Source organism: Astatotilapia calliptera, chromosome 10 (genome assembly GCF_964374335.1).
Source record: "Astatotilapia calliptera chromosome 10, fAstCal68.1, whole genome shotgun sequence".
In the NCBI taxonomy this organism is placed as follows: Eukaryota; Metazoa; Chordata; class Actinopteri; order Cichliformes; family Cichlidae; genus Astatotilapia; species Astatotilapia calliptera.
The window spans coordinates 18,831,935-18,854,558 of record NC_137431.1 but is presented as its reverse complement, the minus strand read 5'-3'; the positions used below and the strand labels follow the sequence as shown (position 1 = coordinate 18,854,558).

The 22,624-nt window shown below is 40.9% G+C and overlaps 1 protein-coding gene across 1 annotated transcript in view; it reads right to left on the bottom strand.

Annotated features, from left to right (window-relative positions):
- ubl3a (ubiquitin-like 3a) overlaps positions 1-21,387 on the bottom strand; it is a 35,405-nt gene extending 14,018 nt beyond the window's left edge. The window contains exon 1 of the mRNA XM_026181370.2: positions 20,650-21,387. Coding sequence (XP_026037155.1) covers positions 20,650-20,676 — 27 coding nt within the window. The 5' untranslated portion in view covers positions 20,677-21,387. The remainder of the gene's footprint in view (positions 1-20,649) is intronic.
- Positions 21,388-22,624: the final 1,237 nt, after the last annotated feature.

Genomic DNA, 22,624 nt, shown 5'->3' with positions numbered 1-22,624 from the left:
ACAATATGTGAAACAACAGGAGATGTGGGCGTCTTTTGTGTTTTGCATTAACCAGTGTCAATGAACTTCTTTGCTAGTGATGCGATAAAAACAATAAAAACTGTGGCGTAATCGTGACTGGATATTTAATAGACTAACTGACTGCATTTTAACAAAATGTTTCCCTGGCAAAGCAATGATGATGTGTTTAAGTGAAAAGGTGAAATAATTAGGCTCAGGGACAGAGAAGAAATATGGATTAACATAATTTTTAAGAAATATTTTTAAGAAACAGTGCAACACTCATGCACATTCATACAGACATGACTGTGCAGATGATAAATTTGGATATCAGCATGTTCACTGTAGGAAAAGAGAGCAGAAGGACCTTTACCCAGTTGAAATGTTTATTATTAACTTTGCTATCTTTATAGACCACATATCTACAATTGCTGGTGTGTCATGCTTTGTTTTGACATGGCTTTCCAACAAACACTAGATAGGTATTGTTTCCATGAAACAGAGAGAGGTCAGATGAAAGACAGTGGTGCTAAGGTTAAAGAAAGATAATTTGACAAGAATATACACTTTGAAAATAAATTAAGCCAAGAAGAAGTCATTATCGTTACATGTTTACATCATGCCAACAAGATGCAAACAAACTGGCAGAAAGGGGCCGAGGGAGAATCTTTCAAGCAGTTGCCAGACTGAGAGGAAACCTAATCTTCCTCCAAACTTTTAATGTTAAGAGAAATTGTCGTCTTTGCTCTTGCAACAAGAAAGCTCCAGCAAAGCAGTCTGGCTGGTCAAAATTTATTCCAACACTGCTGATTGTGCCTACAGCCATGCTATGATGGCTGCTATGTCAACACTTGTGGTAAACAGGGGCCTTGTTAGTCATCTGTGCTATTTTGTTCTGTTTTTCTGGATATATGTGAGCTCCTCTCTGTGATCATGTAATCAGTGTACAAAATAATAAAAACACCATCTGACTGAAGTCCTTGCAGACTCGAAGCTGGAAGTTAAATGTGGCACATGCACTTAGTTTTGTGGTGCTCCTCTTCTGTGTTCGAACGACAAAAATACTGACCAGGATGCACGCGAGCTACAAAACGCAGTCAAGTTTGTACCTATTTAATACATAGGAGAGTTGGTTCTCTATGGTTCTTGAAGCTTGCTCTGTTTCTTTTCTCACGTTGTATTGACAAAAGTATATGGACATTGCTCAGCGACCTTGTAACTTTATGTGGTCTGCCACTTTGAAGCCGAGTTGTTGTGGCTTCCTCTTTGCAATAACACCACTTACAGCTGATCGAATATCTGAATATCTAGGACAGAAGAAATTTCACAAACTAACATGCTGCAGCAGCTGCATCCTGTTACAGTATCACAGTACCAGGGAGCGCTTTAGAACGACCCATTCTTTCACAAATGTTTGCAAAGGCACGCTGCATGGACAGGTGCTACCTACCTGAATTCACAGTTTAAGATCAGTGTCCTAAACCTTTCGCCCTTTTAGTGTACTCGAAGCTCATGCTTTATGGTTCTTGAAGCTTGCTCTGTTTCTTTTCTCACATTTGTTTAGGTAATTTGCATATTTGTGGTCTTGAATACTGAATGCAGTAAGAACAGAGAAAGAAACCTTGACAGTGTTCAGCCTTGCTTGCATTTCCTGTTTTAAATGGAATTTTCAGACCTCGCTTTATTTATTTATTTTCCCACTGTAGCACAACCACAGGAAGGAAACAACAGGGCAACAGGTGTTTATTTTTACATAATGACCCTGACGGTGCTGAGTTTTATTTTGCTGTTATTAGTTAGAATAGAATAATTTTGGTTATTTTTTCCTTTTGTGTCCCGATTGCTCCTTTAGCTACATTTTGCAAGAACACATGTTTAGCACTGCTGCTGTGAAATAAATTCATCTTTTGATGAACAGGGGACTTGTGATTTATCCTCTGTTATTTATCCTTTCAGAGACTCTTATCCTCACAGTTTTTCAAACAGCAACTAGCATTTCCCCTCCCCTGTTATATGTCTCCACAGACCAGTCAAGATGCAGTTTACCTCTGTGTTACATTTGACAGTTTAATGTAGCTGTTCCTCATCTCAGTAGAGGAACTATGGGTCGTAGATTTTGTTAGCTGTGCAGCTGTGCTGTAAAGTCCCGTCAGCCACTCTTCTGATTTCTGATATAGATGCAAAATATATTTAAAATATATTTAAAAAATCATTTGACTTGTTCTTGTTTTGCTTTGTGTCTTCTGTGTTTTTGAAAAATTTAATGTGGGAAAATAAAAAAGAACGGTTCCACAACAGCCCTGGTTTCTCATGTGACCCCCAATCCTGATCTGTACTTTCACCATAACTTCAAGGTGTACCCCAAAGATTATTGTGGACCAATCAGTATCCAACCTTGCTTGTTTCAAAAATAAACTCAGTTTCCGAGTTACGTTGTTGAATGTAATAAAAGAGGTGTTTCCACTGAAAATTATGGTGTCTTGGGTATGAAAAGGGAGCTATCTTGTCATAATCCCACCCATTTTGTTTTCCTCAAGACAATGTGGGAAGGGCTGTACCCAGTGACAAGACACCAGCTTATCACAGGACTAGCAGAGGGAGACAGACAACCATTCATACTCACTCGCTTCACTTATGGACAATTTAAAATTACCAGGTAACTTAACCCTGTGCATGTTTTGGACTGTGGGAGTGTGCCCACACAGACACCTGGAGAACATGGAAACTCCCCACAGAAAAAACCCATTTGACTGGATTCAAACCCAGGACCTTCCAGTGCTCCCCTCATCTTTCCATAATTAACATATAGAATCCAAACATATGGACAAGAAATTTCATCATCCTTCACCTCTGAACAACACAATCAAATCTCTTCATCCTTGACTCAAACTGTGTGCCAGATGCACAGAAATACCTGAAATACATTGTGTTAAAAAGAATGAGATTGAAGTGAGGTCTCACAGAGACCTTGACCTTTAACAGTCAAAGTCTAAAGAGTTACTTTATGAATCCAAACACATACATGCACTAAATGTGAAGAATTCCCTTAAGGAAAGCATTTTAGGACATCCGGAGCCATGAACAGCTATGCCATTTTTAAAAAGCATCATATATGTTCTCAAATCTTAACATAAATGAACATGATAACAAGCTGATAATTAAGTGTTTAGAAAATCATACATCTCCCTGCCTCAATATAGGCAGAAGCTTGTTCAGTGACCATAAAACACCGCCCTATTTCCTGTTGGACTCTATTAGGGGACATTAATCATTAAATAGAGTATCTACTGTAAGAGCGATTTTAAAAGCACCACAGACCTTTATCAGATGCCCTTTCTTAGGCTGCTTCCTAACTTCCTGTAGTATAGGCAGCTAATGGCTGCATTACAGTACTAATAGCATTGTAATAGTGTGCTTTCTTTCCTTCGCAGCATCCTCAAACTTTCTACAGCAGTTTGATTGGGCAAAGTAAAGACACCCTCTGCTTAGAGATCATCTGCAAAGGCTAAAAATTCATAAAGGTTATTCCATGATCATTGTATAACACTGAAGGCCTTTCTTCCCTGACTTTAGCGCTGACCTTGTGGTTTGGATTTGCATCTATGGAGCTTCACTACACCTCCAGGTTTTGAATCCAAGGGTAATCCAATCCAAGAGAGATGAAAACTCGCTTTTTCGGCAGCTCCCACTACTACCAGTCACATGTCTGATTACACAGTTGCCCCATCATGCCTCGCATCTCTCTCCAAGCCCTTGTCCCTTTGTAGTGTCATTCAAAAAGACCCATCCTTTGACATGACGACGTCCTCATCATAGCCAGAATCTGCTCTGCTCCTCTTTCTTTTTTTTCTCTGTCCCTCTCCTTCCTGTCACAAGCAAGATCAGCCGTTTCCTGTGCTGTACCTGACAGCCTTTAATCCATCAGCTGCTTCTCTTCTCTCCAGAAACAGGCAGGGCCTTCTTTTCATGCTGTCATCATACTCCTCCCAGCCTTCTTCTCTGAAAACCTGCTTTGCTCGACACACACACACACACACACACACACACACACACACACACACACACACACACACACACACACACACACACACACACACACACACACACACACACACACACACACACACACCTACATTCCTCTCTCTCTTATAGGCACCAGCTACATTCCTCTCTCTCTTATAGGCACCAGGTAGGTGCCTTTGTTCACACATTCCTTCTATGCTTTCTCTGTGTGTTCGGAGCTGTCACACAAAGGTTTACTTCTTGCGGCTTTCTCCTGCGTCCCGTGTGACTGTTAAGGACTTCACACTTTAAAAATGGCTGTTCAACACATCAGGAACAAATGAATTAGCATGACAAATGTGCACAACGCTATAACCGAAAGGCAGTGAGTTACCTGCAGATAGCCCACACTCTAACAGGCTACTGTATGCTGAATGTGAAGCAGAGAGGTCAAAGAGATCTTTATCCAACAATGATATAAGAGTCAGAAAATGTTATGGTGATGGTGTAAGAGCTGACAGACAGGACCATGCACCTGATTTATCAGCCAGGGTTCAAAATTTCCCTGTTTATAGTTTACTTTTGGTAAAAAGATTCAAAGAAAACAGCTTCATAACCAGCTGTATCAACTGATTATAAAGACAACATGGTTTCTACTGTAGTGAGGCTGAGGGTACAGGATGGCTGTTATATGCAGGTCAAAGGTCACTTTATGCTCTTTCCACAATGAAATACACCATGTTGATTTTTTTAAAAACAATAATAAAAGTGTTTTAATTAAAAGTGCGCAACACACCTCGGGGTTAAAAAATTGCGTGGAAAAATTTTACGCATTTAATAAACAGAAGAACGGAGGAGACTGTGAAGGGCGGTACGCAGAAACATTAATGAGAGAAAAACGATGACTGTTTCACAGAAATATCCGAACAGTATTTTCAGTGTCACTTCCCAGTGTCTGTGAGCATCTGTAACAGTTTAGGGCTCTGTAACAGCCCTATCCTCACCCTTCATCCAGGGGAGGCTCCACTGTCATCATCTCAACAGGGAAAACAAAACTCCACTAAATACTTTTAGAAAGAAATGTAGGAAAAAAAGACAAAAAACACAAACAAGTTGTCAACTGGAAGAAATTTTAAAGCTACAAGAGGGAAAAAGAGGTTTGCAGAGTCCTGTATCCCACAACATTACCAATATGCAGGTCCGATGCAGTGATGACAATGACAAGTCAGAAGCCACAGCATACATAGGAACCCCTGACACTTATAGTACTGAGGAAATGAGACAGTGTCACAGCAAAGACAGAGAGGCCCAAAGCAGGATCAACAAAGGTGAAATAGAGGCAGTAAGAAGAGGAAGCATGATGGTGAACAATGAGATAAAAAGGACTTTCATGTATCCACCACTAAAGCATATGCACACACATGAACATTCAAACATTTGTGTGCGCATTCAAAATGACTGCTGTGGGAGCTGGCGACGCTCCGGTTTTAAAAATGTGGGCAGAGATGTCAAATTACTCTTGTACGCTTCAATCGATTCTTCTCTGATCCACCTGTGAACCTCTCGACTATCCATTTCTCACTTTGTGGGTAAATTTGATGCAAAGTGTGACAGAAAAAAAAGAGATTACAAGGTACAATGTTTGATAAAGTGATAAAAAAATATATATCACTGGTTGCGCAAAGCTGTGATGAAATTATGCTTTGCGTGGCTGAGAAAGAAGTTGAAAATGATGCGTCCGGAACTGATAAAGAGTTCACCAAGACGTTTGTTTGCCCACGTGTACGACTCGCTCCCGCCTGTTGGGTTAATACACATCACCTATTTCTGAAGTGCTTCTGCATGAAAGCAAAAAGAAACTGAGAGCTATTTATAACTTTCCTCCGGAAAAAGGCTATACGGTAGGTGCAATGCATGCTTCATCACGAAACCTCAGAAACCTCTCTTCATAAATCTTGCTCTTATTGGGTTTTTTTAAATACTGTCTCTGTTACTCTCCTTGTATAAAGGATTGCATTTCTAGGAAATCTATATCTATAAAAACATGCATCTTTTTTCTCTCCTACATGAACTGCATTCAATTTGCACAACTTATTTCTTTCTTGAAATGTGGGCTTTTGGAACAACTAACCACCTCTAACTTCAGTCTTATCTTACCCAAAGAAACCACAACCTTAACCCTCTTAACAGGTATACGCACAGTTTCCTATCCTCTGAATGTCAAGTGAATTCCTCTAAAAGTTACAGTGTACTGCCTTATTGTCTTTTTCTTGGAAACCGTTGCTGAAGAGGCTCAAAAAAAAAAAGCAACAACAACAACAAAAACTATCAACTTGTTCACCAATTAATGCTGACAGAAAAAAAAATTTCAAGGTTAGTGTTTGTAATAAACACCATGAACAGAAGTATAAAGATTTTAAGGTACAGAATTACAAAAAACAAAACAGCAGTAATAATAATAATATAATAAATGGCTTAGTGAGCAAGAAACTAACTTATCTAGCCTCTATTAACTGTAAATTTTATTGGAAATTGAGATTTCTGTCTTTTTTTATTCCACAGCAGGTTGCAGTGTTATAGCATCACACTCAGTTCACATTGAAATGCACAGAATTCAAGACAAGCAACACATTGCTGCAGAAGTGATGACACAATATCACAACTACACAGTCACATTCAACTACAGCGCAGCCCACCTAGACCCTTATTTGTTTGTTTGTCAGTGCAGCTATGTCACGTCGTAACTGCGGGTAACTGACGACTAAGCTAACGACTCTTGTTTACATCGCAGTCAAAAAATAAAAGGTTGAAGCTAAAACTTTAAGAGCAGTCTCAGATATGAGCTGTGTGTGGGTTACTATTTGCCTTTTGTGCTCTACTGTAACCTAAACTGGTGTAGGTAATGAGTAAATGGTCACAATGCAAGTACATTAGGAAACACTGACACCATAGCACGAAAAACAGCACGGAAAACACTGGGTGTTGTCTCCTTGTTTTGGCTCCCACTAAGGTTTTTCAGGGTTTTGTTATCAGTCAACAACTCTCAAGGTGTGCTTAAAGAACAAAACCAACATTTGTGTGTGTGTGTTTCCTTTTTTTTTTTTTTGCATTCAGTGTAACTGAAAGCTACAGGTGTTGAAACTGCCTGGAACAACAGACTCTAGGGACATGTATGACTTACATTATCTTTTACATGTATACTATAATGTGTGTGTATACATGGTTGTCTTGTTTTGAATCAGCACTGGATTCTGTTTGGAGTTTTTCCTTTCTTTCACTCTAATTTTCTACACATGCAGGCGTGTTGCCGGTAAAGTGACCACACACACACACACACACACACACACACACACGCAGACTTGATGATTGCTGGTGATGGCACTAAAGTAGGGACATCCTGTCCTTTACCTCATTCGTCCAACCATTTGCTCAGCCTGCTCACGCCTCCTCCTCTCTTTGTCCTTTGCTTCCATCACACAGTGTCTCACCAATGTGACTTCCTCCCGTGTGCTTTCCCCTGCCTATTGCTATGTAAAAAACCCTGGAGACATGTAAAGCATCCCCATGCTGCTCTTCCCCTCCCTACCTCCCAAGAGAGCTGCATGCTCTGATGTGACCTCTGCCTTCCCCTGTCTCCTCTTCATCCTCCCTACTGTGTCAGCCCCCCTATCTCCCAAGAGGTGTGCAGTCCAGGTAGTCAATTTGTAACTTTCAGGTTTCCCCCGCCCCCAAAGAACAAGCTTTCCCCTGTACTACATCAGTGCCTCTATAATTAATTGATCACATGCATTTTCAGAATCATAGCCAGCAATTAATTAAGAAAAGAGGGCAATCCCTCCCCTGTTAATCGCTTCTAGAGTGTGAAAATTTGGAGGATTAAGTGAACAAAATAAAAGGAAATGGCCATCAACAGATTTATTGGCATTCCTCCGTGCAAAAATCTTTTTGGCGGTATTTGCAGGCAGCAGATTAATGCAAATCAGTCTTGTCTTGAAATTAAAAGTGCATGTTTATGAAGTAAAGGCTTAGCGGGAGTGTTAAAGACCAACTGATATAACATGTGAGGGGGGGGACAACAGAGTCGAGAGTAGAAACGGCCCAGAGACAGCAGTTATATCCACGACACTGCATTTTCTTTTCTCCTTCAGAAACAAGCACTGCCCTGTAGTCACGACTCACGTGATGCCGAGTGTGTGTAGAGGAGAAACTGTGTGTCTGTGTCTGTGTGTATGTCTGTGTATGTGTGTGGGTCTGTGTGTTGGAGGGGAAGAGAGGGAGGCACACACAGAGACATAGCTGGCAAGCTAAAATGCCCTCTGTGCAGGAATTCACCAGATGGTACTGGACAGAAACCAGGGCTATGACACACACACACACACACACACACACACACACACACACACACACACACAGTACATTATCTGAGCCTATTTGAGAATGAGAATTAAAGAAAGTTATTAAATTCTGACACAAGATTATGCAGTAAGAAACCAAAGAATTATTAAAATGAGCCTAAAGCAAAATTGAACTTGAGGTCATCCGGCTGTTTGCAATTAAAAACAGACTATTAGGCAATCACAATATTAACAATGCAACTAGCACTAAGCCTCATAAAGCGAGACAACAGACAGAGGAGTGCAAGATTAGGCACATTAGAGATTTCACCATACCATACAATCCTGTATAACATAATGCAATCTAATGAAATGGCCTTACAACAAATCAATGGCTCTGCGATGAATGTTATCTCCATGATGCTCATTTGCTGTTTGGGGAAATATCTACATTTATGTCTTGTTTCATTTCTTGAGAAGGGCCGTGGTGTTGTTGTGTTAAATAACACTGCATCGGATGTTACAATAGCTCACCGGGTTGAGAAGGGGAGCCCAGAGGCCATAAGGCTATTGCAGAGGCGTCTCTTCCCCGGCTCTGTCTCCCAGCTTTCCTCGCCACTCTCAAATGCCCTGTCATAATAAAGACTAAAAGTCCCCCCCCTTCCCGCCCATTAACATGATGCATTTACTTGCATCACCCACACAATAGCCTAAACGTTCCAAACTTCCAAAAACCTCAACAGAAATCTCCTACAACTTCAATTAAGTGATAATAAAAAATGTATTAGTTATCTGATCAAAACAAACATAAATTTAGCACGTCTTTGTGTCTGCAGAATATAAGACATGCACCGGCAGTTTTCATCATTGTTTATTTATTTTTTCATTGTTCTGGTTAAGGCTTTTAGCCTCCGATTATGCTCGTTTGTACACAACAGGAAAAAGGAAGCCTCTGTGGGGAGACAGTGGAGGCAAGCAGTTACACAAGCAACAACAGGAAGGCACAGGATAGCGACAGAGGGGGGAGGGGATTCATGAGGTTTCATATTGTTCCAATACGATACAGACGCCCGAGTGAGGTTAAGGGATGTTGTGCTGCTTCTGTAATGTAAGCAGAATTGAGATGATGGCACACACGTGTCACAATAAAGGAATCTGCGTCACACATAACCACCTGAGATGACAGAAGTGGCTGAAGATGCAGAAGTTTGGTTAACCATTTCAGAACGAAGCACAGCACGCTTTCACAAACAAGGGTGCTTTTTATACAATGTTGTGACCTTTAGATTAAAAATTAAACAGGATTACTGTGCCTCTCAGCCTTAATGGTTCGTCTGAGCTTTAAACTCCACTGTACCAACATCAGCTGACTGAGGAGTCTGTGCTAAATGAAAGCCAGCTAAACTTAGCTGAAATGTGCCAGCTTTATATATACAGACACACACAAGCATCTGAGCTTCCAAATGCCACTAGCCTCAAACACTAATTTAGGGCCCACTGACTGGTTCTGTAACTGTATATCTGGCACACGGGAGCCACTTCACAGAGATGTGTAATTAGCCTAAATCATGGTTGATATCTGATGTCTTCTATGTAAGTCAAAGTTCTGCCATTTCCCCCCGACATAAACGGTTGTTCCTTATTACCAGAAACTGAGAAAAACAGTTCAAAAGCCTTCAGTCACATCAGTTCAAGGTCTAATGCTTCATTGCTGCTAGCTAGTTTAGATAAGAACACACACAGACACACAAGTGTGCACACACAAAAGCCCTGCCAGGATCATTAGAGATCTTCATCGAGCGCTCCATAGCATCTAACATGCAATGACAAATTTGTGCAAGACACCATGAAGGCCAAACATACCCTCTCTCTATTCCCCATATCAACCAGCATGCATGCACACAAACACACACGCACTCTCCCTTTTTAACTCTATGACCTCTGCCTCTTGATTCCTCATTGCCCATTTCCACCACCTGTGTCTATGTGAATATATTAAAACCAGAAAGACAGGAGAAAGACTCTGATTATGTTACTCTTTAATTTGACATCATTACAACCCAAAACGAGCCAAAAACACACCCTGCCAATTTTCTGTTACATCCTGTTCGGCATAAGCTTGACATTACTTCAGTATTAAGAACACATCCCGTACACAAACACACAGGAGTTTCTTAGTAGGTTCGGTGCGAGGACTCACACAGCAAACTGAAGTTGCACGGAGGGGATTTTCAGCGGCTGAGGAAAAAAAAAAAGCCGGAATACTGGTGTGACCGTTCTCAAAGTGGCAAAACGGAAATAAAGTTGGATTTGATTCTGGCCAAATATTTTCTTCTAGCTACAGCCGCTCAATTTTTTCTTTCCTGTGTTTATAATCACACAAATATCATGTTCTGAAACTCTTCTGAGCTTAGGATTTTCAAATAACATAACAAAGTGACTGTTTAATAAATGAATCAATTATCAAACAATCACAGCAGCAGAAACGCTTACAGAAACAATTATCAGCTGTTGCCTCTTCTAGCTATGATACAATTAAGACAAGTCAAAGCATGGCATGGTGCTCATCATCTGATGATTGCAGACAATAAACATGATATCATCTCCTTTTCAGAGAAAGCCATTACCTTATCATTAACTGTGCTATATGTAACTATCTAACCCTGTTCTCTACCTACCAGCAGACTGACTATGTCACTGTTGTGCCAGATCTCAGTGTTTTTCAGAAGCTGGTGATGGGATGGGTCTGCTCTACAGGGGATACCCTACAACCTGGAGGACCACTCTAACCAGCACCTCTACGACACCGTGAACTAGGTGACTGCCAAACAGCCACTACAGCTGCAGTAAAAGATGATGATGCTGAAGTCCACATCTAAACTCACAGCTAATCATGAGACCTAAATCTGTTGGGTGAATCGTGACTCATATCTTGGATCTTGGTCATACCACATAAAATCATCTTCATCCTCATAATCATGATGTGGCTAAACTGCCCTCCCCAAGCTGCTTCTGAATGACACTAGGCTGGGTTGATTTAAAAAAAAGAACAAGAAGCTGTGTCAGACTTTTTACATTTTGAAAACACAGAGAGGAAAATCTATGACTGACAACCACAACGGAGTACAAGTCTGGTTTCAAAGACATGTGTTTGATGACCTGAGGTCAGCGGATCCTTTTGGAACATCCAGTCAATGAGGCTTAACCTTTGGATGACTGCTCCATGGCTCACACCTCCCCTGTTTGGGGCCCAAAGAGTTTCAACGCTGACCCTCTAATTCTCTCGGTACGTGCTGTCTGTCTGAGTGCTCTGGCACAGGGTGTCTGAATATCAGGACAGATTTAAGCACTGATGTAGAAACGGCAGCCTGTCCAGAAATGTATGAGAAAGAGGGCTATTTGATTCATGCCCGGTTCTATTCAATTCAATTTATTGTCATCACACAAAGCCGAGCCAGTGCAATGAAATTTGCAGCATCAATCAGGGCAGCACAACGACACGACAAGTGCACAGATCGAGACCTTCGCTGGCTCAAATAGAATGAAGATCAATACAATGTTCTCCATAGAATTACCATACGATAACATGCATGCGAGTATAGGGTAAGATAAACAGCAGATTAACGAGTTTATTAGTAACCTGTTATTACTGATAAAGTGGCAGAGCATGGCAGTCTCTGATCCAGTCATTGTGTTGTTCCATAACATGAACAGCGCAGACACACACATATACATAGAGCCTGTCCTGGCACAGCGAAGCTTTAATATAAATGTCCCCTCAGCTGGAAATTGTTTCCAGCGTAGCTGAAAGACCGCTTTTATTGAGCTAGTTAAACACCCCCACCCCATCCCCCTTTTCTCCTACACACAACCAGCACACACGCTCCTTTTTTATACTCGACATAATACTTCTAAAGAAACACAAGGTATTTTTCTGCATTTGTAAGCCTTTTTTTAGATTTACTTAAATTATACACCGAAAAAACAACAGTGTCACAGTTTTAAGTAAAGTCCTCATCGTGTAATGTCGTTTGAATGACATTAAATATAAAGCATGACATTATAAGAGGACCCAAAAGTCTGCAAATGTAGTTAATGCCTGGTGTAAACCTGAAATAAATGCATTACTCATTTAGAATGAACATGTTTGTGCAGAATTTTCATCAGCAGGGGGGGGGATGGAAAAATACAAAAGCGTCCAGTTTGCATTAATGATTCACATTAGTTCACATTGCCGGTTGGGGAAAAAAATGACAATGAGCAGCATATTTAATGACGCTATCATACCCCCTTTGCACAAGTGCCTCGGGTGGTTGAGAAAACGATATAAATGAACAAAAGGTTTTCACTCGGTCTCCTTTTGGAAAACAAGACTTTCTATGTAAAGGACATTATAATGAGCTTTTGTTAGACTGCTCATCTTCCTTTTCACGTCTAACTCTGTGGCCCTTTCTCAACTCGTGTTTCTCTTCCTCTTTTCATCTTCTTAATTCAGCCGGCTGAAGCATGAATTTAATTCCTTTAGTATTAGGTGGCAGCTCAGCTTCTCCTTATCTCTCTTTTACAGTTAAGCTGCTGTTTTCTTAGACGTTAACTTAAAATACATTGTGGTCCTGTCTTTGATTATATTTCTGGGTTTATGGCGATTTAAAACAGATGAAGAACAGTGTTGGGATTGTGCATTTGGGTGTTTTTCTGCCAGAGATATATTTGCGCCATCATGGGATGGGCCTTTAGCTACGTCAAGTTGGGAGATTTACAATTTACAGGAAACATAATTGAATGTATTGGTGACATTTGCGTGATTATAGACTCACGGTGTCTTTTTGTATGGCTAGCCAGTGACATAAGGCGTTAAATGATACAGTGCCAGCAGCACAGGAACAGCATCATTACATGCAAACAGCAGCTTTTTGAAGCCAGTCCAGTTTGTCCTGGGATCTGGAGCAAAGGTGAGCTGGTGTGGGTGTTACTCCACCGGCAACACCAACAGCAAATACGTCACATTTAACAGCAAGAAGAGGTTGTGCGTTCGCTGCTTCCTTCATGCAAATATGCACATGCTCACATTTGTCAAAAAATAAACATGCACATCGACATTAAAAGCAGCTGCAAGCGCACGGGGATTCATTTGTTGAGTGTGCGAGCGCTTGTGTACGACTTACATTCATACCCCCTTATTTAAGTCATGCTTGGACTGAACCATTTGGCACAAAAGCCTAAGAGTGTCCTCGGGTTACTTTTGTCCTGAGGTGTTTTGTGTCCAGCATCTACTACTAAGAACATTTCTGTTTTGGAAGAGCTCAATGCCAAGAAATCACAGTTGTCACATCACTATTATTGCTCCAAGGACACAAACATTTACAACTACAACCTGAATTTTAAACAGTTTTGTATTTTCAACTGAGTGTAGTTATAGCCGTTTAAATTCACTTTAGCTTTTGTCATTTAAAAATGTTCTGTTTTAGTTTCAGTGTTAGTTAGTAACTGCATGCAACAGCTGCCTGTCTACTATTAAGACTATTAAGAGGATCAGAATCAGACGAGTAGACCAGTTTCATCTTGAATTACCAGCCCCCACTCGCCCCCAAAATGATGAAGCAGTTCAACGCATTCCTCAGCCTGTGCAAAGCCATACCTGCCAACACCAACTGCTGAAAAGGGGAGGGTTTTCTAACGTAATACGTGCTTATCCCAACACAAGCACAATCTGTCTTTTTCCTTGTAATTCCTTGGGGTGACTTAAACAACTATTCCCTCTTTTAATAAAATCTGTGCTAATCCTGAATTCAAAAATAGGAAAAAAAAACTTTAACTTTATTATAAGGATCCAAACGAGGAAGTAACACTTTATTTATACTCCACAGTATTTGATTGTGGAGTTAATGTTTAAAAGCACCTGTAACAGCACAGAGGCTGAAGGGAAACCTAAATTCTGCAGAAAACAAATTGATCATCATTATTGATGTTTACTGTTTTTGCTTTGGGGAACTTAAATATCAATGAGATTGCTTTTTTATAAGTGAAGTTTTTTTATTCCTCCACAGCTGCTCCATATGTTACTCATTCTTCAACCATAATGTTTTACTTTGGTTTGGAGCAGCCAAGAAAAAAGAAACAAAAAAGCAGGTTAATCATCAACTGTATATAAAAGATGGCCCCCAGCTTCCAGGTCAGAAAAGTCTGCATTCTTTCCAAAGGCCAGTCCTTTTTTATGTTCAGTTTGTCAATTATTTTCCCACAGGGAGAATAACAGTTTATAAAGGATGGCATGGAAAAGGATGGGTGGGCAATGTCCAACAACTGCAGGTCCTCTAGGTGTCACTTGAGGCTGGCTCCAAAAGACACCCAATCCCCAAAATGAATAACTTAACAGCATTAGAAAGCATGGTTATGGCCTGGTCCAAAAACAGTTTGAACCTTTATGGACAGTCTATGGACAAGTCAACTCCCTGGATAAATTCAGGGCATGGCTAAATTGTTTTGACAGGTATCCCAATAATGGCACCGGATTAGTGTCTGCTAGGCTTCATCCACATCCTTCCAGTAACTAAACTGGACCTGTTCACTCTGTGTGTGTGCTGTTGGAGCATTTTTAAAGTATTATCCGTCTAATTTTCTTCCTTGTTTTCTACTACAGACCAGCCTATACGTTTGTGCTTTAATTTTGGTGACTGATATTCAGTATTTATTAGTCTGTCCCTTACCACTAATTAGCTGATATGTGCATATCTGCACTGGACAGTTACAGTTTATCAATGCAGCTTGCTAACCAAAGCTTGTCACCTTTATCACTCCACCCATAAGACAACGTCCGGCGTCAACCCCCCCCCCCAAAAAAAAACAAAAAAGAACAAGGCGTCCCCCAAAGCACTAAAGGTTAGATTTCAAAATGCAGAGTTAGAAGTCAGTGATCATGTTATCGATGCTACATCCATCTTTTATACTGCATACTGCATGCAAGTCCATCAGTGCATCATTTACGTACAGTCTATGGTTGAGCTGAATGTAAACACGGTGTTCACTTACAGCACTACACTAACTCTCCAAGCACGATACCATACATGTATAGAAGAAAACTTGCAGCTTCTTAAAAGGTTATGTTCATGAGGTTCTAAAAATTCCTATTTTTTACATTAACAAGGACAACACTGCTTAATAGAACAACACGTCAAAGGAAACAGACAAGCTGGGAGAAAGAGATCAGGGAGAACTAACAAGTACGTAGCACTACATATTTGCAGCACATTCACAGGATGCACATGCCCAGACACAGGCCACAATGAAGAACATGCAGACAAACGTAAGCAAAAAACAGTTACATAACCAATCGATAGATGACAGCTTCTCAGTTGGACTTCCTGTTGGTGTTGTTGACATGCATCAATGCAATAAAATTACCTCTATACAGAGGACTGCTGGGGATATACATTGACAAGAGCTTTTCTAATATCATTAACTGTAAATACAGCTTTGAAGAGCGATACAGTCCATTTTGCAGCGACAAAGCATCCCCTCACAAATTAACTATAAATACAGCCACACAGTCCACAAACAGATCATAAAAAACTTGACAACTCTTTTTCTTTTCCAATCCCATCAATCAAAATATCGGCTAAATGTATTTGGTTCATTTATGTTTGTTAAAATATTTATATATATATTTTAGCTGCTGTATCTATTCGAATCTCCTGACTGGCTTGAAATTAATAGGAATCAGGCACACAGCTCCTGCACCTTCAGAACTACCATTAGAACTTTCCATGGCTCTGCGAGGCCTGCATGTGACGATGCCAGAGTCAATATGTCAACTGCTGCACGGGGGCAAGATGACGTAATCCTGATCTGTGACTCAAGACCGGCAGTACATGGCATTGGTAGCACACACATATCCAACGACATGCTTTCTCCAACTGGCGCTGTCAGGCTTCAGTCATGTTCTCGCTCCCTCTGAAAGTGTCAATCAAAGCCTTGTTAGCATCTCCAGCCTGAAGCTGACAACGCCTGCGGATCTGTCACTGTGGCATACGTGCTAAGCTAAGCTCTAGCTGGAATCAGAACATCAGAACCGGTAGTGTTGTTTTCTGCAGCAAGGATTCCCCACCCATTGTTTCTTTCATTCCTCATCTGCCACCGACACACAGTGGCCTCTGACCCTGACCTTTGACTTCTTTTGTGTGTGTGCGTGCGTGTGTGTGTGTGTGTACCCAAACAAGTCACTGCGCTGTTTTTGAAACCACACACAGAGTAGATTTATCCAGTCCTAATACCACTAAACAAATCTGATATACAGCATTTCTTTTGCTTTAAATATAGTCACAGTGGCGCAATCAAAACAACTGGATCGACAATAAGGATTTAGCCATGAATCAATTAATCAAGTCATCATAAGTCAATAGACAGAACAAAGAAAAAAATTAACAATAAGTGGAAAAAAAAGTCTGTTTTAAGTTGAGATTTGCTCAATGACATCCACACACTGCTGTACCAACTTCAATGTCTCCATCAAACCACATCAGCAGCATTTCCAGGCAAAAGACAGAAGACTTCATTGACTTAATAACAGTAATTATTGACTAGGAGCTCACACTGATGTTGTTGTTTTTTTTGTTTGTTTGTTTCAATGATCAAGTTGTAATGAAGCTAGGTCCTCCACGCCAAAACGAGCCAGTTTGGGTGGTTTGGCATTTAATAAGAATGCCTCCCGGGAGGGCGGCTTCCTCAGAATGCTTTCTGGGAACGCCCAGCTGGGAGGAAACCCAGGGGAAGACTCAGGAGGAACCGGAAAATGCTGCTTAGCCTACTGCCACCTCAGTCCAACTCCCGAGAGTTAGAACTGTACTGTACCACATGGTTTGTTTTGAGTCAGAGCTGCGATCACCTCCTCCAACACAAATTAACATGTTCTCGCCAGTCCACAAATGACGGGGTGTCTGAATACTACACTCGTTGTGTGTGAGTGAGTATGTGTGATCACAGTCTTTATTTCTTCATATCATCTCATAGCAGGATCGCATGTGTTCCTGTAGTAGTAACCTCGTCCAACCGGGAAGAAGGACCAAACAGTTAAATTCATTTAAAATTTGCAGGAGCAGTTGATACAAAACTGTGTCGATCAAACAGCTAATTCCTAAATGACTGCTTATTTGATAAAATAGCTGGAAAATGTCCGCAAGTTCTTAAGGACCAAGTGGATGATTTCAAAAAGCTGCATTTTTGCTTTAAAATAGCAGCTAGCTAAATGGCTAATTCGCTGACTTGTGGAAGCACCCTTTACTGACCCAGTCACCAAAACTCCTCTGTATCACTGACAAAAATCTGAGATGTGTCGATATGATTAAGAGGTCTGCAAACAGGTTAAACCAAAACTTGCTGTTGTTAATGGTTTAAAACAAGCATTAGCATACAAATGCTGCTGTTTCATGGTCTGTTACAAGTCTATGTAAGCTGAAGCTCCCCGTCTTGCCTGTTAAGCTGGGACATATCGAAAGCAGCGATGTCTGAAATTCACTCTGCTCTGTGGGCCTTTCACTCTCATCTGTGGCGTATTCATTCAGCTGGGCTTATCTGAAAAAGGGCACTGCTATCTTCTCCTCTTCCCGCTACTCTCTCCGTCTCTCGTCTCGTCTTGTTGCCACAACACATACCTGCAGTGCACAAAGACCTATCCTTCTACATACTTTCACGCAGACACACACCCAGACTCAGATTCAAGCGTCTCACTGTTGCCATGGGGACTATTTCAACCCTGTCAGCACTTCTAAGATCTGCCCGGAGAGAGGCAATTTGCCCCTCTTCCCATGCTTCGCAGTCTTTCTATCTACCCATCCTCCCCTCCTCCTGCTCCTGCTCCTGCTCCTCCTCCTCTTCTTCTTCTTCTTCTCTCATTCGAAGATGGAAAAAAAATCCCATCCTCCATTCTCGAGAGGCATGACTATTGCTTCTCCTATTCTTTCTGTCAGATTCATTCACCCTCAGTGTTTGGCACCAGCAATCTCCTCTCCTCCTACTCTCACTCCCACTCTATACAGCCTTTATGAGGCTGTGTGTATACACTTGCTTCTTCCTCAGGCTGAGTGAACATTGAGGTGGGGGGCTTGGGGAGAATGTGCATCTGCTGCTGATTTCAGCCACACAGGATCAGCTAAGTGCTGAGAGCTGAGATTTTCCCCCCAAATTTCCGTGGGGAACCCAAGGGGCCAGTTTGATGTATCGACTGAGCCACACCACAAAAGGGAAGATTAGAAAACCTGAAGTGTCTTACTCATGTGGCGAATCTGACCTTTATGTTTCTTCTGCAGGCATTTTAATAGCGTAAGCCTGGAGCAGGTATAAAAAAAACGATTTAAAAAAGGGGGAAAGGATTACTACTTTGGAGAAGTGAAAAGAATATTATTACTCTACCTCTTAAGAAATGAACTTTATGGCCGGCACTGCCGATAAATGATGTAATAATAATGTGATACTTCCCCAACGGGGGAAATTCTCAGAGAACAAATCAGGCAGAGCCATAAACCAGCTGGCAGGGATTCACTGAGTTGCTTGAAGACAATTTAGCAGGAGGCTTGTGGCTCAAAACCAAAGTTCACTGGCTGAACGATGCTCTTGTGCTACCATAAAAAAATTAAAATAATAATATCCACACCCACAGCCAAGGTGACATAATATTTTAGTATTCAGCTTCCAGTACTTCACAGGTCAAAAGATGAAAGATCCGGCTCATAATTATGTCTGTAATCTGTGAGAATATCTCGCCATTAGCTACACTTTGAGATGCTCTAACACACATATACACAGTGGACGTCTCATTTACTTCCTCAGAGCATTATCCAAATATCCCGACAACATTATGGACCTGCAGCTAAGGGGATCAGCTGAACTTGGACAGGCCGGAGCAGGGCCACAGCTGGGATAGCTGATCTCCCGGAGGGGCCATATTACACGGTTTATCCTTTCTATACATAGACCTGTAAGTATTCTTAGTGCCACCACACGCTGGCAGCAAAGATAACAGCCATAAAACTGTCATGCCCACGGGAAGGGAAGCATTACGTCAAAGACCCAAACCCAGCTAAATGCACTTTGTGATGCTTTTAATATTTGACAGTGGGGAGACAGGAAGCTGACGTAAATCCTTATGAGGAGAGCTCATAATACACATGACAGCCAGTAAGCTAGTGTAAAACAAGTTAAGATGTCATAGTGACTGAAAGAGTTGCCTGCTGATGACCACTTTTTACTGCCTTTGTTTTAAGGTCTACATCAGTAGGTGTGACATGTCGCTGTATGACGCTGATTTTATAAACTCCAGGGTGCTTTCAGGCTTTCTGCGATGGCTCCAATCTGATAAAGGCATGAGGAACAGATCTGAGCGAGAAGTATCATCAAACTGGGAAATGCAGAGTAATCACAATACGATAAATCACAGCAACATAATTAAAAGTATGTGTTCCCACAGGATCGTGCTGCTGGTTATTGCAGTTTCTGCTCATGTTTTACAAATGTTTGTGCATGCACTGCCTTCTTTTTTCATGCGTTTGTGTGTGTTTTAAAATGTACTGATCTTTTTAAACTTCATCTAACGTTTCCAGGATGCCATTGTCTTCCACGGCTCCCTCTGCAGCGTGAAGATGAATTTCTAAACCCTTGTAACTTTCTTGAGTAATGCATGTGCAATTAACTCAACTTTTCTTTAGCCTCAGGATTTACGAAAGGGTGCCGACCAGAGCTCAAGTGGAGCAAATGATCGGTCCAGCAGTTTGCAATCTAAATATGTTCAATTCAGGTCTGAGGTTCTGATTTCTTCCAAAAGCTGGACCCAGGTAATGTTAAGCTTTGTGTCATGATCAAAACTGCCTGTTAACCTCCACAATCAACTTCTTTCTTCACATTTCCTAACTTTTTAAGTTCTCTCTGGATGCAACTGCCTCACCACAGCAAGATAATATGATGCATAAAAATGAAGGTACACTTGATGATGGATTGTAAATGGAGTATAAAGCTTCCAGAGCTTGCTAAAGGAGCTTCACACTTAGTCAATGGCAGCCTAAAACTTTTTACAACATGTACTTTTAAACAGTCAGCAAGAAGAAAAGAAAAAAGTTAAACTTCCACATTTTATTTCCAGAGAACCTCTGGAGACCCAAATTTGATCAGCCATAAAGGGTCACACATACAGCTGAATTAATAAAAGCAGAAGTAGCGGTCGTGGGCAGGACACACTCAGACGCGTCTGCTTTCAAGTCCAAAGCCTGAGGAAATGAATGGGTGTGAATGTTAAAACAGCGGAGGAGCTGACAGGCATTTCTCTTACCATGTCTGCTGGGGTGCTGCCCGTCATCGTGAAGCTTCTCCCGGTACTCGGAGGTGTTCAAACGCACATACACACACTCACAATCTCCCTCGCAGGGCAGATGCCAATATTCCTTCTCTTTTTTTTCTTCCTTTTTCTCGCACTTGTAAAAAAGCTCCCCGCAGCTCTGACAAACGCGTCCTTGTGGTGTTTTAAAAGCAGGAATTTATTTTTTTTATTCCCGGCGACTCGCTCTTTCTATCTCTGTCTGTCTTTCTTTTTTTTCCCACAGTCACAACACTGAGGTAGCCGAGACGTGTGAAAATGCCTCTTCCTCTCTATTGCACAATCATTTCGTTAATGTCTCTCCCTCACAAATCACTGATTTGGGGAAATATACTTAAGATTAGAGGGGCAAACTGTCGACCCGAGGGCCTCCTTTGACCCTCAAACATCAACAATATCCCGATTCAGAAAAAACAGAGGTGCCTGCGACATGCGAAAAAACCAATACTGCTGGCACATCCGGACGCGGACCTTGTTCTCTCGGGGTGGAAAAAGAACAAAAAAACATCCGCAAGGTTAACGTCTGCCGTCCTCTGATAAACTCGGACACGTCCGCCGGTCGGCGTGAAAAGGCGAAACGGTGAAATGAGCCGGTCCTGCTCTTTAAAATGCGGGTATGACCGCTGTTAGCGTTTCAGACTGCACTGCTGCACCTTTAGGACCCGTTCAGCTGTCATTCCGCTGCCTCGAGTCAGAGTAAAGCTAGCCAACGATTCAGAACTTCCGGTGTGGGTTTTCAAAATAAAAGAATGTAACCGCTTAAAGGCTTTTTGTGTGAAAGTTTTTCTTTGAAAAAATTGGGGAAAAAAATAATGTACAAATCATGACATTAGTCTAGCATGCTGGGGTTTCTATCTGTCTATCTATCTATTTATCTAGCTATCATTTCATTTTTTTTTTCATATCATAGAACTTCCCACTTAAATTATGATTCTCAAACATTATGTGGTTGTCTCCTCCCACTAAAGTAAGTAATAATATTAATAAATATAAAACACATTAATTCATGAACAATAATAAAAAAATAAATAAAAGTATCTTATCTATCCATCACTACTAATCCTATTTTCTATTATTATAGTATATTATACTATTGTTTTAGTTGTTCACTGGTAATTTGTCTGATTACTCAGGAAAACTACTCATGTAAGCTGCACAGCTATTTTATTGAAGAACATCTATACAACAGCCTATTAAACATTCATCAAATATTTCATTATCCTTAATGAGCTGTGACAGTGCACCGTGACCTGAAAATCCCAAATGAAAAATTATCTTACTTGTAGGGCACAAGTGGCCTCATGTTATCATTCGTAGTTATTCTATTCATCTGATTTCTTTGACCAGTCTATTGCTGGGCCAACGCAAAGACACAGTCACACTCACCTGTGGCCAATTTACCTGACCCATGCATGTCTTTGGACTGTGGGAAAAAACAGTTTTCCACATGCATGTGCAACCTCCTCACGGACTGGTGGATTTGAACCCAGACCTTATTATTATTATTATTATTATTATTACTATTATTATTATTATTATTATTATTATTATTATTATTATTATTATTGCTCTATTACCTATCTATAAGTAATAGACAGAGCAATAATAATGGAAGAGTGGGCTGCTACAGGGTTAACATTTTGGTTGAACTAATTGGCAATAAAAAAATATATATATTATGAAAACCACAAATTCTTCAGAAATTTTCAACCAATATCTCAGGGTTCATTTTTGTTTTATTTTGAAGTAAGAATTAGCTTATATCCGGATGTCGGCGCCGTTTTTTTTTTTAATTTAACATGGCGTCAGTAGCTAGATTTGGAGGGTGGATCAGGAAAGGGAGTGTTGAACATATTTAATAAAAGTAGTGGGACCGTGGTTTGGAAGACAGCGCAGTGCAGTTTGGTGGAAGAATAACCAATCACACTTC